General features: G+C 38.9%; 1 protein-coding gene across 9 annotated transcripts in view; it reads right to left on the reverse strand.

Moving 5' to 3' along the window:
- The window catches only part of DOT2 (SART-1 family), a 35,966-nt gene that overhangs the window by 6,331 nt on the left and 12,100 nt on the right, over positions 1-17,535 (reverse strand). For all 9 annotated transcript variants that reach the window (XM_088945486.1, XM_088945483.1, XM_088945490.1 and 6 more), the window contains 3 exons: positions 9,759-10,120; positions 8,909-9,129; positions 132-216 (listed from right to left, as the gene is read on the reverse strand). In XM_088945486.1, the coding sequence (XP_088801612.1) occupies positions 132-216; positions 8,909-9,129; positions 9,759-10,120 (668 nt within the window). The remainder of the gene's footprint in view (positions 1-131; positions 217-8,908; positions 9,130-9,758; positions 10,121-17,535) is intronic.

The following is a 17,535-nucleotide window of genomic DNA, read 5'->3' on the forward strand; positions in this document are numbered from 1 at the left end:
AATCTCCCTTTTGTTAAACTGTAACTAAAAAGGTGGATCTTTGGTTCAAATCTTCTTAATATATCCACTAAAATACATGGGTATCAGGCCCCTAGGAAAAGAATAAACACAAATAATAATAGTTGATCAACCTTTTTATCACCAAGCATGGGTGTCAAGCCCCCAGGAATGTCCTTCTCAACAGTAGCAAAACCACTTCTAGGATCACTGGTTTGCCTGGGAATAAATAACATAAGTAAATGTTAGTAGTGTACCAAAACATATAAAACTAGCCCTTAATAAATTAACCATAAATGCAACTGTTAAAGAAATAAATATGGATGTCATGAGGGGTCCGAGCTTTTCAGAAAGTACCTAGCAGTCATCTACAGAGAAAGTACACTGGATCTATTTAAAATGAAATGCCAGGGTGGAAGGCGTAGAATGGCCAAGAAATGTGAGGAAAATGTAAGCTGGTTAGAAAGGAATTTTGACAAAGAGTAGATTAGACAGGTGGTCTTCTCAATGAATAGATCAAAAGTTCCTAGTCCAAATAGCTTTACCATGGCCTTTTACCAGGATTGTTGGGATATATGGTGAAAGAAGATTTATTTGAGGGTTTTAGGGAGTCTGTAGATAAACATATAGTAAGCCCTGGAATCAATGCCCCTTTCTTAGCCTTAGTTCCTAAGAAGAAAGATGCAAGACACCCTAAAGATTTTAGGCCTAATAGTTTGGTGACAAGTATCTATAAAATTCTGTCTAAGGTGTTTTCTTTAACAATTAAGGCAGTGTTTCCCTCCCTAACCACTCAAGCTCAAGGAGACTTGGCGCAAGGGAGACAAATAACTAATCAGATCCTAATAGCCAATCAATGTGTGGAGGAAATGAGGAGGTCCGGCCAACAAGGTTTTGTTTAAAAATTGGATTTAGAGAAGGCTTATGAATTAGTGGACTGGAGCTTCCTGCTAGAGGTTCTTAGGAGTTATTGTTTTGGTGAGAAATGGTAAAATTGGGTGAGGGTTTGTATCAGTTCCTGTCACTTTTCAGTATTGGTTAATGGTATGGTTAAGGACCTCTTTCTAGCTTGTAGAGGCCTAAGGCAAGGTGACCCTCTCTCCCCCTTTCTTTTTACCCTTGTAGCAGATATCTTTAGTAGGTTAATCTGTTAATCTCAAAGGCCAATAGGGAAGAGGTAATAAGAGGCTCAAAGATAGGTAGGAATAGAGTCCCGGTGACCCATCTCCAATATGTTGATGACATCATTATCTTGAGTGAAGGGAGTGATCTAAGGAAGGTGAGGAATCTTGAATGCTGTTAGTGTAGGGGTATTTCTGTCTTTATACTTGTTGAGGTTGCTGATCTGTATTATTATGTTAGAACTAGTGTCTCTTACTTAAATAAGGGCACTTGTGTCTTTTCCATTACATTAATAATACAAAAACATGTCTGGCCGAATGATAGGGTTTGACTTTCCCTAATTTGAACCAGACTTTTCTCCTCCTTTTCTCTCTCTCTTTCTTTCTTCTTTCTTCATCTTTCTTCTTGACTGCTAACAGACAAACAGAATTCAAAGGCAGGCCAAATTATAACATGGTATCAGAGGCAAACAAAGCAAATCGGATCTGCCTACATTTCTGTTCTCTGCGTACTCAATCTAGGGTTTTCCCTTGAATTCTCTACCATCGATTGGAGATCAGAGAAAGGGCTGAAAAGGAGTGATCACCCTCTTCCCTTGGAGGTTTCTATGCCTCTGGTTGTGTCTTGTGTGGTCAGTTGCTGTGGTTTCTAAGCCCTCCCCTAATCAATGTAGGGCTGGTTCGTGTGGTGCAGTGGGTGTCTTGTGTGGACTGATTTTCTTCTCGTGTGGTTGTCCATCAGGTGATGAGGTAAGGGATTTCTATGCATATTTTCTGTTATGAATCATATTGGAAGTATATTGCAGATCGTATGGTGGGATTTCTATGCATATTTTCTTCTCGTGCTGTTGTTTTTGTGTGATTCGAAGGAGAAGTGGTGTTCATATAGTGGTGAGATTTCAGGTAGCCGTAGGGTAGGGTTTGTGGTGTAACGAGTGCAACTTTCAGCAATAATAAGTGCTGAAACCAGTGTGATCAGTGTGATCAAGTCATGTGCAGTGTGCAGAATTCAGTGATAAAAGAATTCGGCAAGTGTGCAGAATTCAGTGATAACAGAATTCAGCAATGGGAGATAACAGTGATAGCAAATCTAATGTGATGATACCAAATGACTACCTGAATGTTCAAATGACATCCATTAAACTGAATGGGGAGAATTATGTCCCTTGGGCTAAATCTGTAGAAGTTTTTTTGAAGGCAAAGAAGAAGGTAAAGCACATAAGAGAGGAGAAACCCTCCACTGATTCTCATGAGTACGAAGATTGGGAACAAGAGGATGCACAGATTATCACGTGGTTATGGAATAGTATGGAACCCAGGATTAGTGTAAACTTCATGTTTCTTGACACTGCCAAAGATGTGTGGGACCATGATAAGAAATTGTATTCTGGTCAAGACAATACAACTAGGGTATATCAGTTGTATCAGGAGTACTTTAATCTGCAACAGGGCAATCAGAGTCTTGAGGAGTACTATGCCAGTATGAGAAACATCCGTAATGAGTCGAATGTTTATCACCCCCTCACTTCTGATGTCAAGATTCAGCAACAACAGAGAGAACAACTTGATGTGACTCGATTTTTGGTGGGGCTGAAATCTGAGTATGAACCAGTACGAGCCCAGATACTAGGAGGATCAACTCTTCCGTCTTTAGAAGAGGTGTTTGCTCGACTTCGGAGGATTTCTATTGGATCTACGGAACACTCTAATGTCTCAGATAGATCAACATTTGCAGTGTCAAGCGGCCATGGTGTTAGAGGTGGAGCTCGAGCAGCCCAGTCTGGTTGTGGTGGTAGCAGTGGTCCAAAATATGGCTGGAGTGGTAGTGGTGGATCTACATATACCCATGGTGGTGGTCGTATTAGAAGCAGAGATTCGGGGGGAGCCCGTGGTAGAGGACGTGTATCGGGTCCTCGGAGGTGTACTCATTGTGGTATGGATGGACATACCATTAATTATTGCTATGACTTGCATGGTCCACCCTCAACCTGGGCCAATCATGCCATGACTAGTGACACCAGTTCCAGTTTTAGACAGGAGAATCGTTCAGCTGATCAAATGCCTCCTACCTCTTCAGATGGTCTAGGGAAGATGGTGAGTGTTCCCCGTGATGAGTATGAGAGGCTTGTTCAATCCACGTCTTAGCAGAACACGGCTACTTTCGCACACTCAGGTATGGCTTGTTTGGCATCCACACCCAATCCCTGGATTATTGACTCTGGAGCCTCCGATCACATGACTGGAACTCTAAGTGTGTTTTCTTCCCTCTCTCATTGCTCAACATCACAATCTGTTACCCTTGCTAATGGTTCCACATCATCTATTTGTGGTGTTGGTAATGTTGACCTGGACCCTGTATCCCTGTCCTCAGTTTTGTATGTTCCTAAACTTCCATTTAATCTTATGTCTGTTAGTAAGCTGACCAAGTCACTTAATTGCTCCATTACGTTTTACCCTTCTATGTGTGTTTTTCAGGATCTCAAGACAGGGATGAAGATTGGTGGAGGGCATGAAGCCAGTGGACTGTATTATCCTGACGGTGGTGGAAGAACATCAATAGCTCTTTAGTCATCTATCTCTCCTCTCCAGTGGCATTGTCGATTTGGTCATCCTTCGCTGAAATTTTTGAAATCTTTGGTTCCTTCGTTGAGTCAACTTTCTGTTTTAGATTGTGAGTCGTGTCAGTTTGGGAAATACCATCGTGTTCCCTTTGGTTTTAGGGTTGATAACCGTGTGTCGAGTCCTTTTTCTTTGATTCACTCAGATGTTTGGGGTCCTTATAAAGTGATGTCAAACAATGGATATAGATATTTTGTTATTTTTGTTGATGACTTTTCAAGGATGACGTGGTTCTATTTAATGAAAGAAAGAAGTGAATTGTTTACCATCTTTCAGAAATTTTATGCTGAGATTCGCAATTAATTTGGTGTTCACATTAACATTTTTCGTTCTGATAAGGGTTGTGAATATTTGTCTTCATCATTTCAAAAATACTTGGACCAACATGGCATCATACATTAGACCTCATGTACCTACACCCCACAACAAAATGGGGTGGCTGAGAGAAAGAATCGGCATCTCTTAGAAACCGCATGCTCCCTCATGCATCACATGAATGTTCCTAAACCCTTTTGGAGTGATGCAATGCTTACCTCTTGCTTCTTAATTAATCGGATGCCCACGTCTATCCTTGATGGTCATTCCCATTTAATGTCTTGTTTCCCACCGTGTCTCCGTTTCTGTTCTCTCATCGGGTATTTGGGTGTGTCTGCTTCGTCCATAATCTAGGCCCCGGGAACGACAAGTTAGATGCACGATCCCTTAAGTACATCTTCCTTGGCTATTCCCGGACCCAGAAAGGGTATAAGTGTTACCATCCTAGTTCTTGTCGTTCCTTTGTGTGTGCTGATGTCACCTTCTTTGAGTCTACTTCGTTCTTCTTGGGGTCCGGTGATGCTTCTTCCTCCTCATCGCCTCCTCTTCCACTTCCAGTTGTCGATCCTCTTCCCCTTGTTCCAGTCGTGCCTACGTCCTTGCCTCCAGTGCCACCACCCGTTGAACGTCCACCTATCCGTCAAGTGTATACACATCGTCCACGTGTACCGGTTGCTACTCCTCCGGGTTCATCACCGTCGATAGATCCAGCTCCAGATCCGACACCAGTTTCTGATCTTGATCTTCCCATTGCCTTGCAGAAAGGTAAACACACTTGCACCCTTCATCCTACTTCTAATCGTGTTTCACTTACTCACCTTTCCGCCTCCCATCACCAGTTTATCTCTTTGTTATCCTCAGTGGTTGTCCCCAAGGGTGGTGCTGTGATATGGAAGAAGAGCTCTCTGCTCTACATCATAATCATACTTGGGACCTCATCGCTCTTCCTCCTGGGAAGCAGACTGTCAATTGTAAGTGGATTTATATCGTTAAGTATTTGCCTTATGGTAGTGTTGAGCGCATGAAAGCGCGATTGGTTGCAAAAGGGTACTCCCAAACCTATGGTATTGACTATACAGAGACCTTCTCCCCGATTGGTAAGATAGGGTCAGTTCGCGTTGTAATCTCTCTTGCAGCTATGTATGATAGGCCCCTATATCAACTTGATATCAAAAATGCCTTTTTGCATGGTGATTTGCTTGATGAGGTCTACATGGAGTAACCACTAGGGTTTGTTGCCCAGGGGGAGGATGGTAAGGTATGCTGACTCAAGAAGGCTATATATGGGCTTAAACAGTCTCCTCGAGCATGGTTTGGTAGGTTCAATGAGGTGGCCAAGAAGTTTGGTATGAAACAGTGCCAAGTTGATCATTCCGTCTTCAATCATGACTCTTCGGCAAGAAAAATACTACTGGTGGTGTATGTAGATGATATCGTTATTACCAGGAAAATACGTATTACACAATGGTACAAATATATGCTTAAATGTTAATCAATGCATATTCATTGTATTTTATAGTATCAGTTAGAGGAACAAGTCTCTCTGCATAAGCAATTCCATTCTTCTTACATCTGTGACTGCTCTTTAAGCATTTCTTGCACAGTTCTTCTCTCTTTGTATTTGTATAACCGATATCTACAGTTGTTACAACATCCAACATCAGAATCTGTATGGACAAAATTCAACTTGAACTGGGTTGGGCTCATCAATCAATCTCAAGATCCATATTAAAGCCTCACTTACCATTCTCACTAATGGTTGGAGGGGAAAAGTGATATTCTGTGCTATCATCTTTCGTATTTGGATTTATATTCTTTTTGGTTCTTTTTGAAAATTTGAAAGGAAATGAAGGATAAAAGACTCACAAGGTATCTTTAAGTCCTTTTAAAAAACTCAGGATATGTTTTAAGTCAATTAATGAAAACTCAGGGCATGCTTAAGTTTTTTACCCTTTTTTAAAATGTCTAAATATTTCTTAACTTCCAAGACATATATCCATTTCCATGAAGACCTTCATGAAATACTGAATATATCCTAACATGTTCTCACATGCAATAAAATCTTCTATATTGTTCTCCAGAAAAAAATCTTCATATTGCTCACAAGAAGTTTTAGTGTGTTAGTTATAAGAAGTATAAGATTTTTAATTTACATGTACAAATATATCATCCAAATAATTTTTAACAAGATTCTTTTCTTTTCAAATTCATTACATTATCAAGTTCATCATTACAGTTGACTTTTGTAAATACATATTAAAAAAAGGATGAATATTTAATATCATTTAAAACTGGAACAAATTAAGTAAAATAGATTTTTTCTTACTTGGAGAACAAAAAGAATGATGTGCAGAGATTGCAATCTTATTCCAGGCAAAAGCTTAACCACACAACATATGTTAATAGTGGTAGAAGTGCATATGAAAAAATGGAGAAGAATTAGAGTAGAAAATAGATGCTCAATAATTAGGTGGGAAAATCTGAGGAGAAAAACTAGTACAATTTAGAGACAAACTGGTAACCGAGGGAAAATGGAATTTAGATGAAGTGACGAATGATATGTGGCTTGAAATGGCCAACTATATAAAAAAGTCGCAAAGGGTGTTTTACAAGAATCTAAAGAAAAATGGAAAAGTGATAAAGAAACTAGGTGATGAAACGAAGATGTTCAACTCATGCCTCTCCAAGGGCTGCTTGTATGTGCTAATATTTCTAATTTAATAAAAGGATTTAATTATTTATCAAAACAATATAATCAAAAGTAAAACGAGCATGCTATAAAAATTAGCAAGAGACTAAAAATGTTAAAAACCCAAAGAAATATAAAACCATAAGAAAGGAAGCAAAAGAATAAAGTGAAGTTGAATTTTAAGACATATAATGAACTATATCATAAATTAGGCCCTAGAGAGGAAGAGAATGAAACTTATAAGCTGGCAAAAATGAGAGGAAAAATGCAGAAATTTAAAACAAGTTAGATGCACTGAAGAGGAAGATCAAGGAGTCTTTGAAAGATATCAAGAAATTAAGGAAAGATGGAAAAAACTATTTTGAAAATTACTGAATAAAGAACATGTAGGGGGTGTCAGTTGAGGGATTAGTACCCCAATGGTACTAAAAATAGCATATATTTGTAAATTTTTTTATCAGACATATATCTTTGTAAAATTAAAATTACCTACATGAAGGAGACAGTAACAAAGATGAAAAAGAGAAAGGTGTTGGAAAATTTATCAAGAAAAAAAAAAAAAAGAGAAAGGTGTTAGAAACTTATGATGTTCCAATAGAAGTGTGGAAAGGGATGAAAGAGATAATAATTATCAAAAAAATCTGAAAGAGATAGGCTTATTATGATCAACTAAAGTACTTAATAAGATAATGAAAATAAAGAAAATGCTGGATGAATGGAGAAAGAGCACTATGGCCCCCATAATTAAAAGCAAGGGCAACATACAAAATTGTAATGACTATCTTGGAATTAAACTCATGAACCACACACACTATGAAACTTTAGGAGAGAATAATTGAGTACAGGTTACAACATCAAGCAAATATATATATAAATGATTGAAAATTTATTCATGATATTTAGAATGAAATTACAATGGCGCCCAAAGGAGAGGCACGAGCTGGTACCTCTCCACTACAACAACAAAGTACTACATCAGACTAGGAAATGAAAGTTTACAGAACTGCCCAGAATAAATGTTCCCTTGATACCCCTTGCTTAGTTAACCCATCCACTATGGTATTAGCTGTTCTACCCACCCACTGATAATTAGCAGTCATGTTCCTTGAAAACCAATTAGCTTTCCTCATAATATCCCTGTTTAGAAGATCAATTTGGGTTTAAACCATGGAGACCAACCATGAAAGCCATCTTCCTATTAAGACAATGGATAGTAAAGTTAAGAAAGAAGAGAGACCATATGGTTTTCATTGATCTAGAGAAAGGATATGATAGAGTCCCTAGATAAGTAATATGGTGGGTTTTGAAGAAGAAAGAAGTCCTAAATAGATATGTGGACCAAATTAAAGATATGTATGAGGGTGCAAAAACCATTGCTAGAACTCCTGTGGGAGAGACATCAAATTGTACAATTAGAATGAGTCCTCACCAAGGTTCAGCACTTGGTCTTTTTCTGCTAGTCATAGGTGAATAGATAAAACATATTCGAGAGGAGGTTCCATGGTGCCTGATGTTTGCTGATTATACAGTGATGAAACTAGCAAAAGATAAATACAAAATTAGGTTTATGGACAACTGCATTAGAAACTAGAGGTTTTAAAATAGGATTAACTGCTAAAACCTCCCAAGTTTTCTGACAATAGTTAAAGCCTCCCGAGTTTCATGAGGACAATCTAGTTATGGTTTTTGTGGCATAAGAGGTTTCCTATTGGAACTTACCATAAGTTGAAGAAAAAGACTGAGCCATGTCAAATACTGAGATGGTTTGGGGACAATGCATATGAAATTGAGCTACCAGCTGATTTGTCCATTTCACCGATTTTTAACGTAGCAAACTTCTTTGATTACCATGGAGATCTAGAACCAGCAAAAAAGGTTGAGCAAGGACAAGCACAAAGGGCCAGGAGTTCTAATGAGTTTGAACAAGTAGGGGTGTAAAAGATATTTGAGTCACCAACACTCAAAATGGGGCCTATTCTAGGTTCTTGGTCAAGTGGAAAGGGAAGCCAACTATTGAGACTTCTTGGATTAGTGAAGAAGAGTTTACGAGGCAAGATGGAGACATGTGTAAGAGAAACTATTGAGACCTCTTGCAGACCTTTTGACTTCTATATCTTATAGTAAAATGTTAATATTTATGAAACTAAATGTGAGAAGAGAAACACACCCTGGTTTAACATGGCCACTGAGCACAAGATAAGGTGTCTTAAGTCGAGCTTGAGCTTCCCTCATTCGCTCCATGGACTGTGATGGAGTATCAGAATTCTTCATTTGCTTCAATTTTAATTCCTCTTGGTATTGCTTCATCCGTTTTTCTTGTTTCATTTTGCCAGGTCCTTTCCCATGAAATTTATGAGAAATCACCCGAAAAGCTTCCTTTGGAGTCATCTGAAAAGGATGTAAAAGTTCATTAACAACATAATCCAAACATCAATCATTAAGAAAAGAGAGAATAATCAAGGAAGATGCCTTAATGGATAGACCTACTGCTACCACATTAGTGGTAGTAAATACTCTGTAACAGAACTATCACAGTATCACCATTGCATCTTCTAATAAATCTACACAGTTAAAGCACAAGACCCAATGACATGGGTGCAAGCATCCATTTTATAGACTATATGTGGGCTAATCATCACCTTCATGTTAACTACCAGCTTTTCCTCTTTTAAAACTTTGACATAAAAAATATTGATCAAAAAACATTGACCTCAAAAGGAATTCTTTCTTTCTTGCTTTCTTTCTTTCTTGTCGTGAGGTGTGGATGAGGCATCCCAGAGGCATACTACTCATGCAAAGGATGTTTGAGGCATAAGCCTTAGAGGTATCCACTCCTCCAGCATACAACTCAAGGCTCTGTTTGATCACCTTACCTGGAGGTGCACCTCCAGACATACGCCTATCACACTTTTAAAACATTGGTGCCATTTATAGACTGCATAAAAATCTTTTAGGAATCATTCATAATATTTGTATTTAAAATACATCAGTCTAATAAAAAGAGAAGAAAAACTTACAATACGACCAAACTCATCTGTCCTCTCAATACGGATTTCTTTTGGCCCACCATCATCATAGATGCCAACAAGTTTGCTCTTTTTCTTGTCCATGTTTCTACCACCCCAGTCTACAGTCTCCTTAAGTGTTCCTCTCTCCTTAAGCAACTTAAGTGCACCAGATAATCCTTTCCCAATTGCAACCTCATGGATTGTCTCGTCTGGAACAATTTCCTCTTTCTCCTCTTCAACAGGGTGTTCATTTTCATCAATATCATTCACCTCAGTCCAACCACCAGCTTCATCCTTTCTTTCCTGATCAGAGGCTTTGGGCACATTATCTTCATCCATAAAAACATCTTCACTCTCAAGCTTACGGGCCTCTGGTAGAGAAAATGCCAAAAGCAATGTTAGATTAAGAAAATGATGAGAATCTGAGAAAACATAAACCCTGAACATTTATAGCATCAAAATTAATTAGTTAAATCGCAATAAAATCCAAAAATGTTAAAAATATTGAAGAGTATCAGCATAAAAATAAATAAAATAGGAAATCCATGCCAACGATGTCTCAAATCCAAATGACAGCATACAAAAGCAAAACCACAGAGGCACAAATGTTGGAAAACATCAACCAAAATCTAACTAGTGGGCCTCAATGATCCAGATTGGACTACAGTAACCATCCAATGTATTACACACACACATAAATATAGTCACATACATTATGTTACAGATTACTTTATTTCAATCATTTCAACAGTGGTGAATTCCATAGTCCCAGAATTTATACATAAACATACAAACACACATATAGTGCATACATTATATACAAGTAAATATCTACTTTCACCTTTTCGAAGTAAGTGAATGAAGTATTGACCATTGACTCAATTTTTTAAGTGACCAAGTGGCTTGGAGGAGATTCAACATCACTTTAGCTGTTTGTGCCGGTAGTTATACATGCTAAATGAACTTATTCCCAGGGTAGCTGAAGATAAACTGACTGAAGGCTTTGATTTGAGACAACAAGGTTCTTGGACACTCATCTACAGTATGTAGATGACACTTTATTTTTTTAAGGCTGATGTAAATCAAGTTCTTCTCTATCATCTAAGAGCTGAGTTGAAAACATTTAAGTTTCTTTCAGGTTTAAAAGTGAATCTTTCAAAGAGTTTTTTTTCTTTTTTTTTGGAATAGTAAATAAGAATTCCATTAGAAATAAGAAGAGAATACAAGGAGTGATAAATTATCATCCGAGAGAAAGAAAAACAAACTAAAACACAGCTTTCACAAATCAGCAGCAAACTACAAAACACTAGCAAAATAAAGATCAACCAACTCCAGGACCAGATTCTCAGCCAACTCCACATTCGCCCACCTGCATCATGATCAAAAAAATCATACAGAACCTAGCGAAATCAGGACCCCCAACAAACTCTTCCTCCTGTCCATCATCATCTTCATCCCACATCTCTCCTTCTACAATTACACCTTTCTTTAAGCTTTCTTCCTTCTTCCTCCTCTCAGAGTCCTCAAAGGATTTCCTATAGCAAACTCCTCACCACCCCAGAAGAGCGAACCAAGGCTTTTGCCACAGCTTTCTCAACGGGAATACTTCCAGGTCTTTCCACCCTTTTTCCATGGCTTTTAACAAGAGTTCTCGTAGTAGAAGCAAATCCACTCTCAATAACTTTTTGCTGAAGAATCCCAAACTGGGTACCTGGATTAGAAACAACTTGAGTGTCCTCAACATCAGCTACTTCGCTTGTCGGCACAACATTCTTCTTTTCTCTTCTCTTATACACCCTCTTGTAGTTCTTTGTAGGACCAGCCCCCACCAACCCAAGTTTCAACCGAGAAAAGCTTTTGGTGACATGAACAGTATGTGAATATCTTACTCCAGTCACCACAAGATTTTTTTGGAGGTCATCGTTTCAGCAACACCCAAATCTTTCTGAGACTCCCCCCTCCTACCCAAATGTATATAATGATGAAGTTGGGAAACTATCTCAGGATTTGCTTGATTAATGCATGATGTGTTAGATAGCAATATTGGAGAGTTTCCTCTTAAATACTTGAGACTGCCTACTGGTGCAAAAGAATCAGCTATTTCTACATGGCAACCTATGAGTGAAATAATTGATAAAAGATTGGCAATATGGAAAGGTAAACTCTTTTCTCTGGAGGGCAAATTACATTGCTTGAGAGTGTACTTGCGAATTTTCAGATTTACTTTCTGTCTTTTCTGAACATGGTCGAAAACATTGACGTCTAAAAAAGGAGCTTGAAATTACCTTGTTGAGAGAGGAAATCAGCTGGAAGCAAAAATCAACAGAGAGGTGGATCAAGGAAGGAGATGGAAACACAAAATATTTCCATGCTTTAACTAATGGTAGAAAAAGAAAGAGCTCAATATCATCTTTAGTCGTCAGAGGGGTTGAATTAACAAATCAAGGTGAAATTGCTAAGGCCTTTACAGATCATTTCAGATGAATTTATCGTAGGCCAATCAATGAGAGATGGTCTTTGGATGGGCTTGAATGGGATTGTTTGTAAGAAAATCAAGGGGAGATTTTGGAAAAAAAAAAAGTTTGAGGTTGAAATTAAGGAAGCAGTGTTCTCCATGAATAGATCTAAGGCTCCCAGGCCTGATGGATTCACAAGGGCTTTTTATCAAGATTGCTGGGAGGTAATTAAAGATGATCTGATTAAAGTTTTAGGGAGTTCTACAGTAGAGGAGTAATCAGACTAGGAATGAACACAACCTTCTTAGCCTTGATTCCAAAGAAGAAAGGAATAGCAATCAAATTGGAATTGGAGAAAGCCTATGATTAAGTAGATTGGGATTTCTTGATCAACATTATGAGGAAATGTGGCTTTGGGGTTTACGGTGTAAATGGATCAGAGGTTGCTTAGAAACAAGCCACTTCTCTGTTATAGTCAATGGGTTGGCAATTGATTTCATTGAGAGGCTTAGAGGTCTTAGACTAGGTGATCCTCTCTCTCTCTCTCTCTCTCTTCTCTCTCTCATTCACTCTGATAGCTGAGGCCTTAAGTAAGTTAATCTCTAAGGCTAACTCTATGAAGCTGGTTAAGGGTTCGGTAGTTGGAAGAAATAGAGTTCTGGTCTCCCACTTGCACTTTGCAGATGATATCTTGATTTTTTTGTGATGGGAAAGGCATAGAAGGGGTAGAAAACTTGAAGCCAGTAGTGAAGCTCTTTGAAAGGATCTCCAATTTGAAAATCAATTGATTTAAAAGTGTATTGGCTGGAATCAACTTGGGGGATGATGCATTGAGAGAAATGCAGATTCTTTGGGATGTGTTGAAGGGGATTGGTCTCTGTGTTACTTAGGATTACCCCTTGGTGGCAACCCTGAATCTGTTAGTTTTTGGACCCCAGTAGTGGAGAGATTTGAGAAAAGGCTAGCAAGCTGGAAAATGAATTATATTTCAATGGAAGGGAGAATAACATTGATCAAATCCACTTTAACAAATCTCCCAATGTACTTCATGTCAGTTTTTAGGATGCCCCAAGTAGTAGTGAAAAGGCTTGAAAAGATCATGAGAGGTTTCCTTTGGGAGCTTGGGGAGGGGAAGAAAGATCACTTGATTAACTGGGATAAGGTGGTAAAGTTGAAGGAGGAAGGGGGATTGGGCATTGGAAATGTTAGGTTGAAAACATTGGCGTTATTGAGTAAATGGCTTTGGAGATTCCCTAAAGAAAATGAGAGGATATGGAGTAAAGTTATCTCAAGTTTCCATGGACTATCAAACAATGGGTGGGATGCAGGCTGCTTGCATAGAGCTACTTTGGCTGCTCCTTGGAAGGCTATCCATGACATTCTTCCTGTGTTCCTCACTCATATAAGGCATGATTGGCTTTGGGTCAGAGAATTACGGTTCTGGGAGGATATCTGGATAGGGGAATCCCCTTTGTCTGGAGTTTTTCTATCTCTTTTTGAGCTTTCTAGTTTTAAAGGAAAGCCGGTGTGTCATTTTATCAGCCCGTCCTCTTCCCAATCAGGCTTGAATTGGAATTTGGGCTTTACTTGAAATCTTAGGGAGTTGGAAATTCCCATTGTTTATGCTTTGCTTAGCATGTTGAATTCAATGGTCTTAGGGGATGGTGGTTCAAATTCCAGAGTGTGGGCACTTATTCAATCTGGTGTTTATTCTTGCAAATCCTTTTTAAACTCTCTTGTTGCTACCTCCCATTCTCACTCTTTCCCTGTTAAGGAAGTATGTTCCCGGCCTATCCCTCCAAAAGTCAATGCTCTCTGTTGGTGTTGGGAAGTGCTTCGTGGTTCTATTAATACCTGTGATCTGCTCCAGATAAAGAGACCAAACTGGTGCTTGTCCACTAACCGGTGCTCCTTATGTAAGTTGCATGGTGAGACTGCTTTTCACCTTCAAATTTCTTGTCCTTTTGCCATCTCTATTTGGGAGTTCTTTCGTCTCTCTTTGGCTGCAGGTGGCACTCCCATGATAACTTGGAAGGATTATTCAACTCTCATCTTTTTAGTTGCTCTAAAAGAAGTGGCAGGATTTTCAAGAGATGCAGACAATTTGGGAAGAAGGGAATTTAAGAATCTTTGAAGACAAAGAAAGGAGAAAGGAAGTTGTGTTAGGTATTATAATCTTAAGGGTGTCGCATTGGGTGAAAACCTTAAAGCTTTTTGCAGTCTTTAAAGTTGAAAATTGCTCATGGGGATCAATTGCTCACTCATCATCTAGAAGACAAAAAATAATTGAGGTTTGGTCACCTCCATTTGCTGGATGGAAGAAATTAAATTGTGATGGCAATTGCATGGGCAATCCTGGACCTCCAGGTATTGGTAGGGTAATCAGCATGGAGATGTGGTGAGATCAGAACTGTTAGCAGCTGTTTTTTGGGTGGAGAAAGCTAAAGAATTGGGGATTGACAGATTGATTATTGAAGGTGATTCCAGAATTGTTGTGGACTGGCTGAAAAAGGGGGAAGGGGTAATAATGGCAGTTCAAGAATGAATTCAGAAAGCTGAGAGTTTCTTCAATAAGAAAGCTGGAATGGGAGGATAAAGTAGGGGAATCAGTAGCTGAAATCAAGTCAGTAGCTACCTCTTTCTACAAAAATCTATATAAAGAAAAATGGGACAAGAGACCTTTTCCTCTAGAATTACCCTTCAAAAAGCTGAGTTCAGATCAGAAGATGTTTCTTGAGAGACCTTTTTCAGAAGAAGAAATCAAATCAGCAATCTGGAGTCTAGAAGGGGACAAATCGCCTGGGCCGGATGGTTTGTCTAACTTGTTTTATATTAAATGTTGGGATTCCATTAAGTCTGATCTGGTAAAAGTATTCCAGGACTTTCACAGAAATGCATCTCTACACAGAAGTCTTAATGCTACCTTCATCTCCTTGATCCCTGAAGTGGAAGGGGCCACAAATATTAGGGACTTTAGGCCCATCAACCTTTCAAATAGCTTCTACAAGATTCTCGGAAAGTTGTTAGCAGTGAGAATGAAACAGGTGCTAAGCAGTTTTGTTCCAAGGAAACAAATGCTTGATTGTCTTGATTGCAAATGAGCTTATAGACTCAATAATAAGGGAGGGTTCTCCGGGACTGGTTGTAAAGCTGGATATAGAAAAAGCATATGACCATGTAGACTGGAGGTGTCTAGATCATGTGCTGGGAAAATTAACTTTGGACAGAAATGGAGAAATTGGATAAAAGTATGTGTTTTTTCTCCCAAATTCTTTGTGCTGATCAATGACCAGTCAGTGGGGTTTTTTGATAGTTCCATGTTTCCTATGCCATCTAAAATTGCAAAGAAACCTGAGAATATGCAGAGAGATTTCCTCTAGAGAGGGTGGGAAGAAGAGAAGAAGATGCACCTTGTGAATTGGGATCAAGTTTGTCTTCCTAAGGCAGAGGGTGGCTTAGGTCTTAGAAGATTAAAGGTGGTTAATTCGGCTTTATTGAGTAAATGGTGTTGGAGATTTGCTGCAGGAAGATCTTCTTGGTGGAGGCCCCTAATTGCAACAAAAATTGGTGTGGATTGGGGTAATTGGAAGTCTCAGGATGCATACCCGACATGGGGTTGTTCGGCTTGGAAAGGGATTCTAAAATCTCTTCCTGTGATGTATGAGGGAGTGAGGTTTAAGGTGGGAAGTGGGAATAGGCTAAAATTCTGGAAAGATCCCTAGTGCATGGACAAACCTTTAGCTGAAGCATTTCCCCTTCTGTTCCAATGTACAGTTAATCAAGAAATATCAGTGGCAGAGTCTTATTGATTTCTAACAACTCGGTGATCTGGAATCCTCAGTTCAGAAGAGAGTTATTTGATTGGGAAATAGAAGGTGTGATGCAGCTTCTGCAGATTTTATAGGAGTAGACGATAGACATTGCAAGTGAAGACGAATGGAGCTGGTCCTGGAGTACGGATGGTTGTTTCTCAGTCAAATCCCTTACCCTGAAGCTTAGTAGTACGGGGGTTACTGAGTTCCCCTACCAGCAAGTATGGAAGTCTTGTGCTCCCTTGAAGTCTATATTCCTTGTATGGACTATGGTGCTGAACAAATGTCTCTCAAGACTCAACCTGGACAGAAGGGGTATTCAGCTCCCTTCTCTGATGTGTGGGTTGTGTGGCTTATTGCCTGAGTCCACAGACCATTTGTGCTTACACTGTCCTATCTCTTTGAGAGTCTGGTACCATTTCATAGGTGTGGCTGGTCTTAATTGGGTCGTGCCAAATTCAGTGAAAGACCTGCTGCTTTGTTGGAATCTCCAAGGTTTGAAGAAAAAAGCAAGTTTAATTTGGAGAACTATTCCTGCGGCAGTGATGTGGGTAATATGGTCTGAAAGGAATAGAAGAATCTTCAGCAACAAAGCTAAGAGCACTGAGGAGATAGTGCAGCAGGTGGTCAGCAAGCTGATTTCTTGGGTGTCTGTTACACCTGATTTTAAAGAGCTGAATGTTCCTGAATTAGTTAGATCTATATCCATTTGGGATATGTAACAAGTCCTGTAATCTGAGCAGCTACTTGTGGCTTGTTCTTCTATTGTACCGAGTTCTTTCTGATTAAATAAATTTATCACTTTACCTTTCAAAAAAAAAAAAAAAGAATGAATTCAGGCATTTCAAGCAGGTTTCTAAAGATATGAAAATCCAAATAAAGTGGATTAGGAGATCTGCAAACAGTATGGCAGATGGGTTAGCTAAACATGGAATTCAGAGATAGTCCATGTTTTGGGCTGTTTTGTAAATATTGATAGTGATTTTGGGCTTGCTCTTTGCCCATTGTACTCATTTTTATAATTAATAAATCTTTTCTGTTGCTGATAAAAAAAAATGATTGGATGGATAAGAAGATCTACCTAGTAAAATGGAGTCATATGTGTAGACCAAAGAAGCTTGGAGTTCCAGTCTTAAGGAGAATTAGTGAAATGAACAAATCACTATTAAGTGGCTGTGGAGGTTCAGGATTAAAAATGAGGCTTTATGCAGAACAGTTATTGCATCCTAATATGATCTGGTCCGGCTGGGAGGGGACTCTAGGGAAGTTTTACCAGGTAAGTGGTTGCAGTTTGGAAGGAGATTATGCATTTTCAGCAAGTGTTCATTAACTTGGCTGATAAGAGTATGGCCGGCAGATTGTGCCCTCTGCCCCATGGCTGTACAAGTTAAGAGAAAACAATGTTACTATAAAGGAGTACTTTGAAGACTGAGAAGTGGAAGAATGTTTATTGTCACTTTAAAAACTAGAAAAAGAAAATTTTCCTAATGTTCCAGATGCTACATGGTGGAAGAAAGG

This window comes from Nelumbo lutea, chromosome 5 (assembly GCF_056320005.1).
Source record: "Nelumbo lutea isolate HS-2025 chromosome 5, American lotus-T2T, whole genome shotgun sequence".
NCBI classification, from domain to species: domain Eukaryota; kingdom Viridiplantae; phylum Streptophyta; class Magnoliopsida; order Proteales; family Nelumbonaceae; genus Nelumbo; species Nelumbo lutea.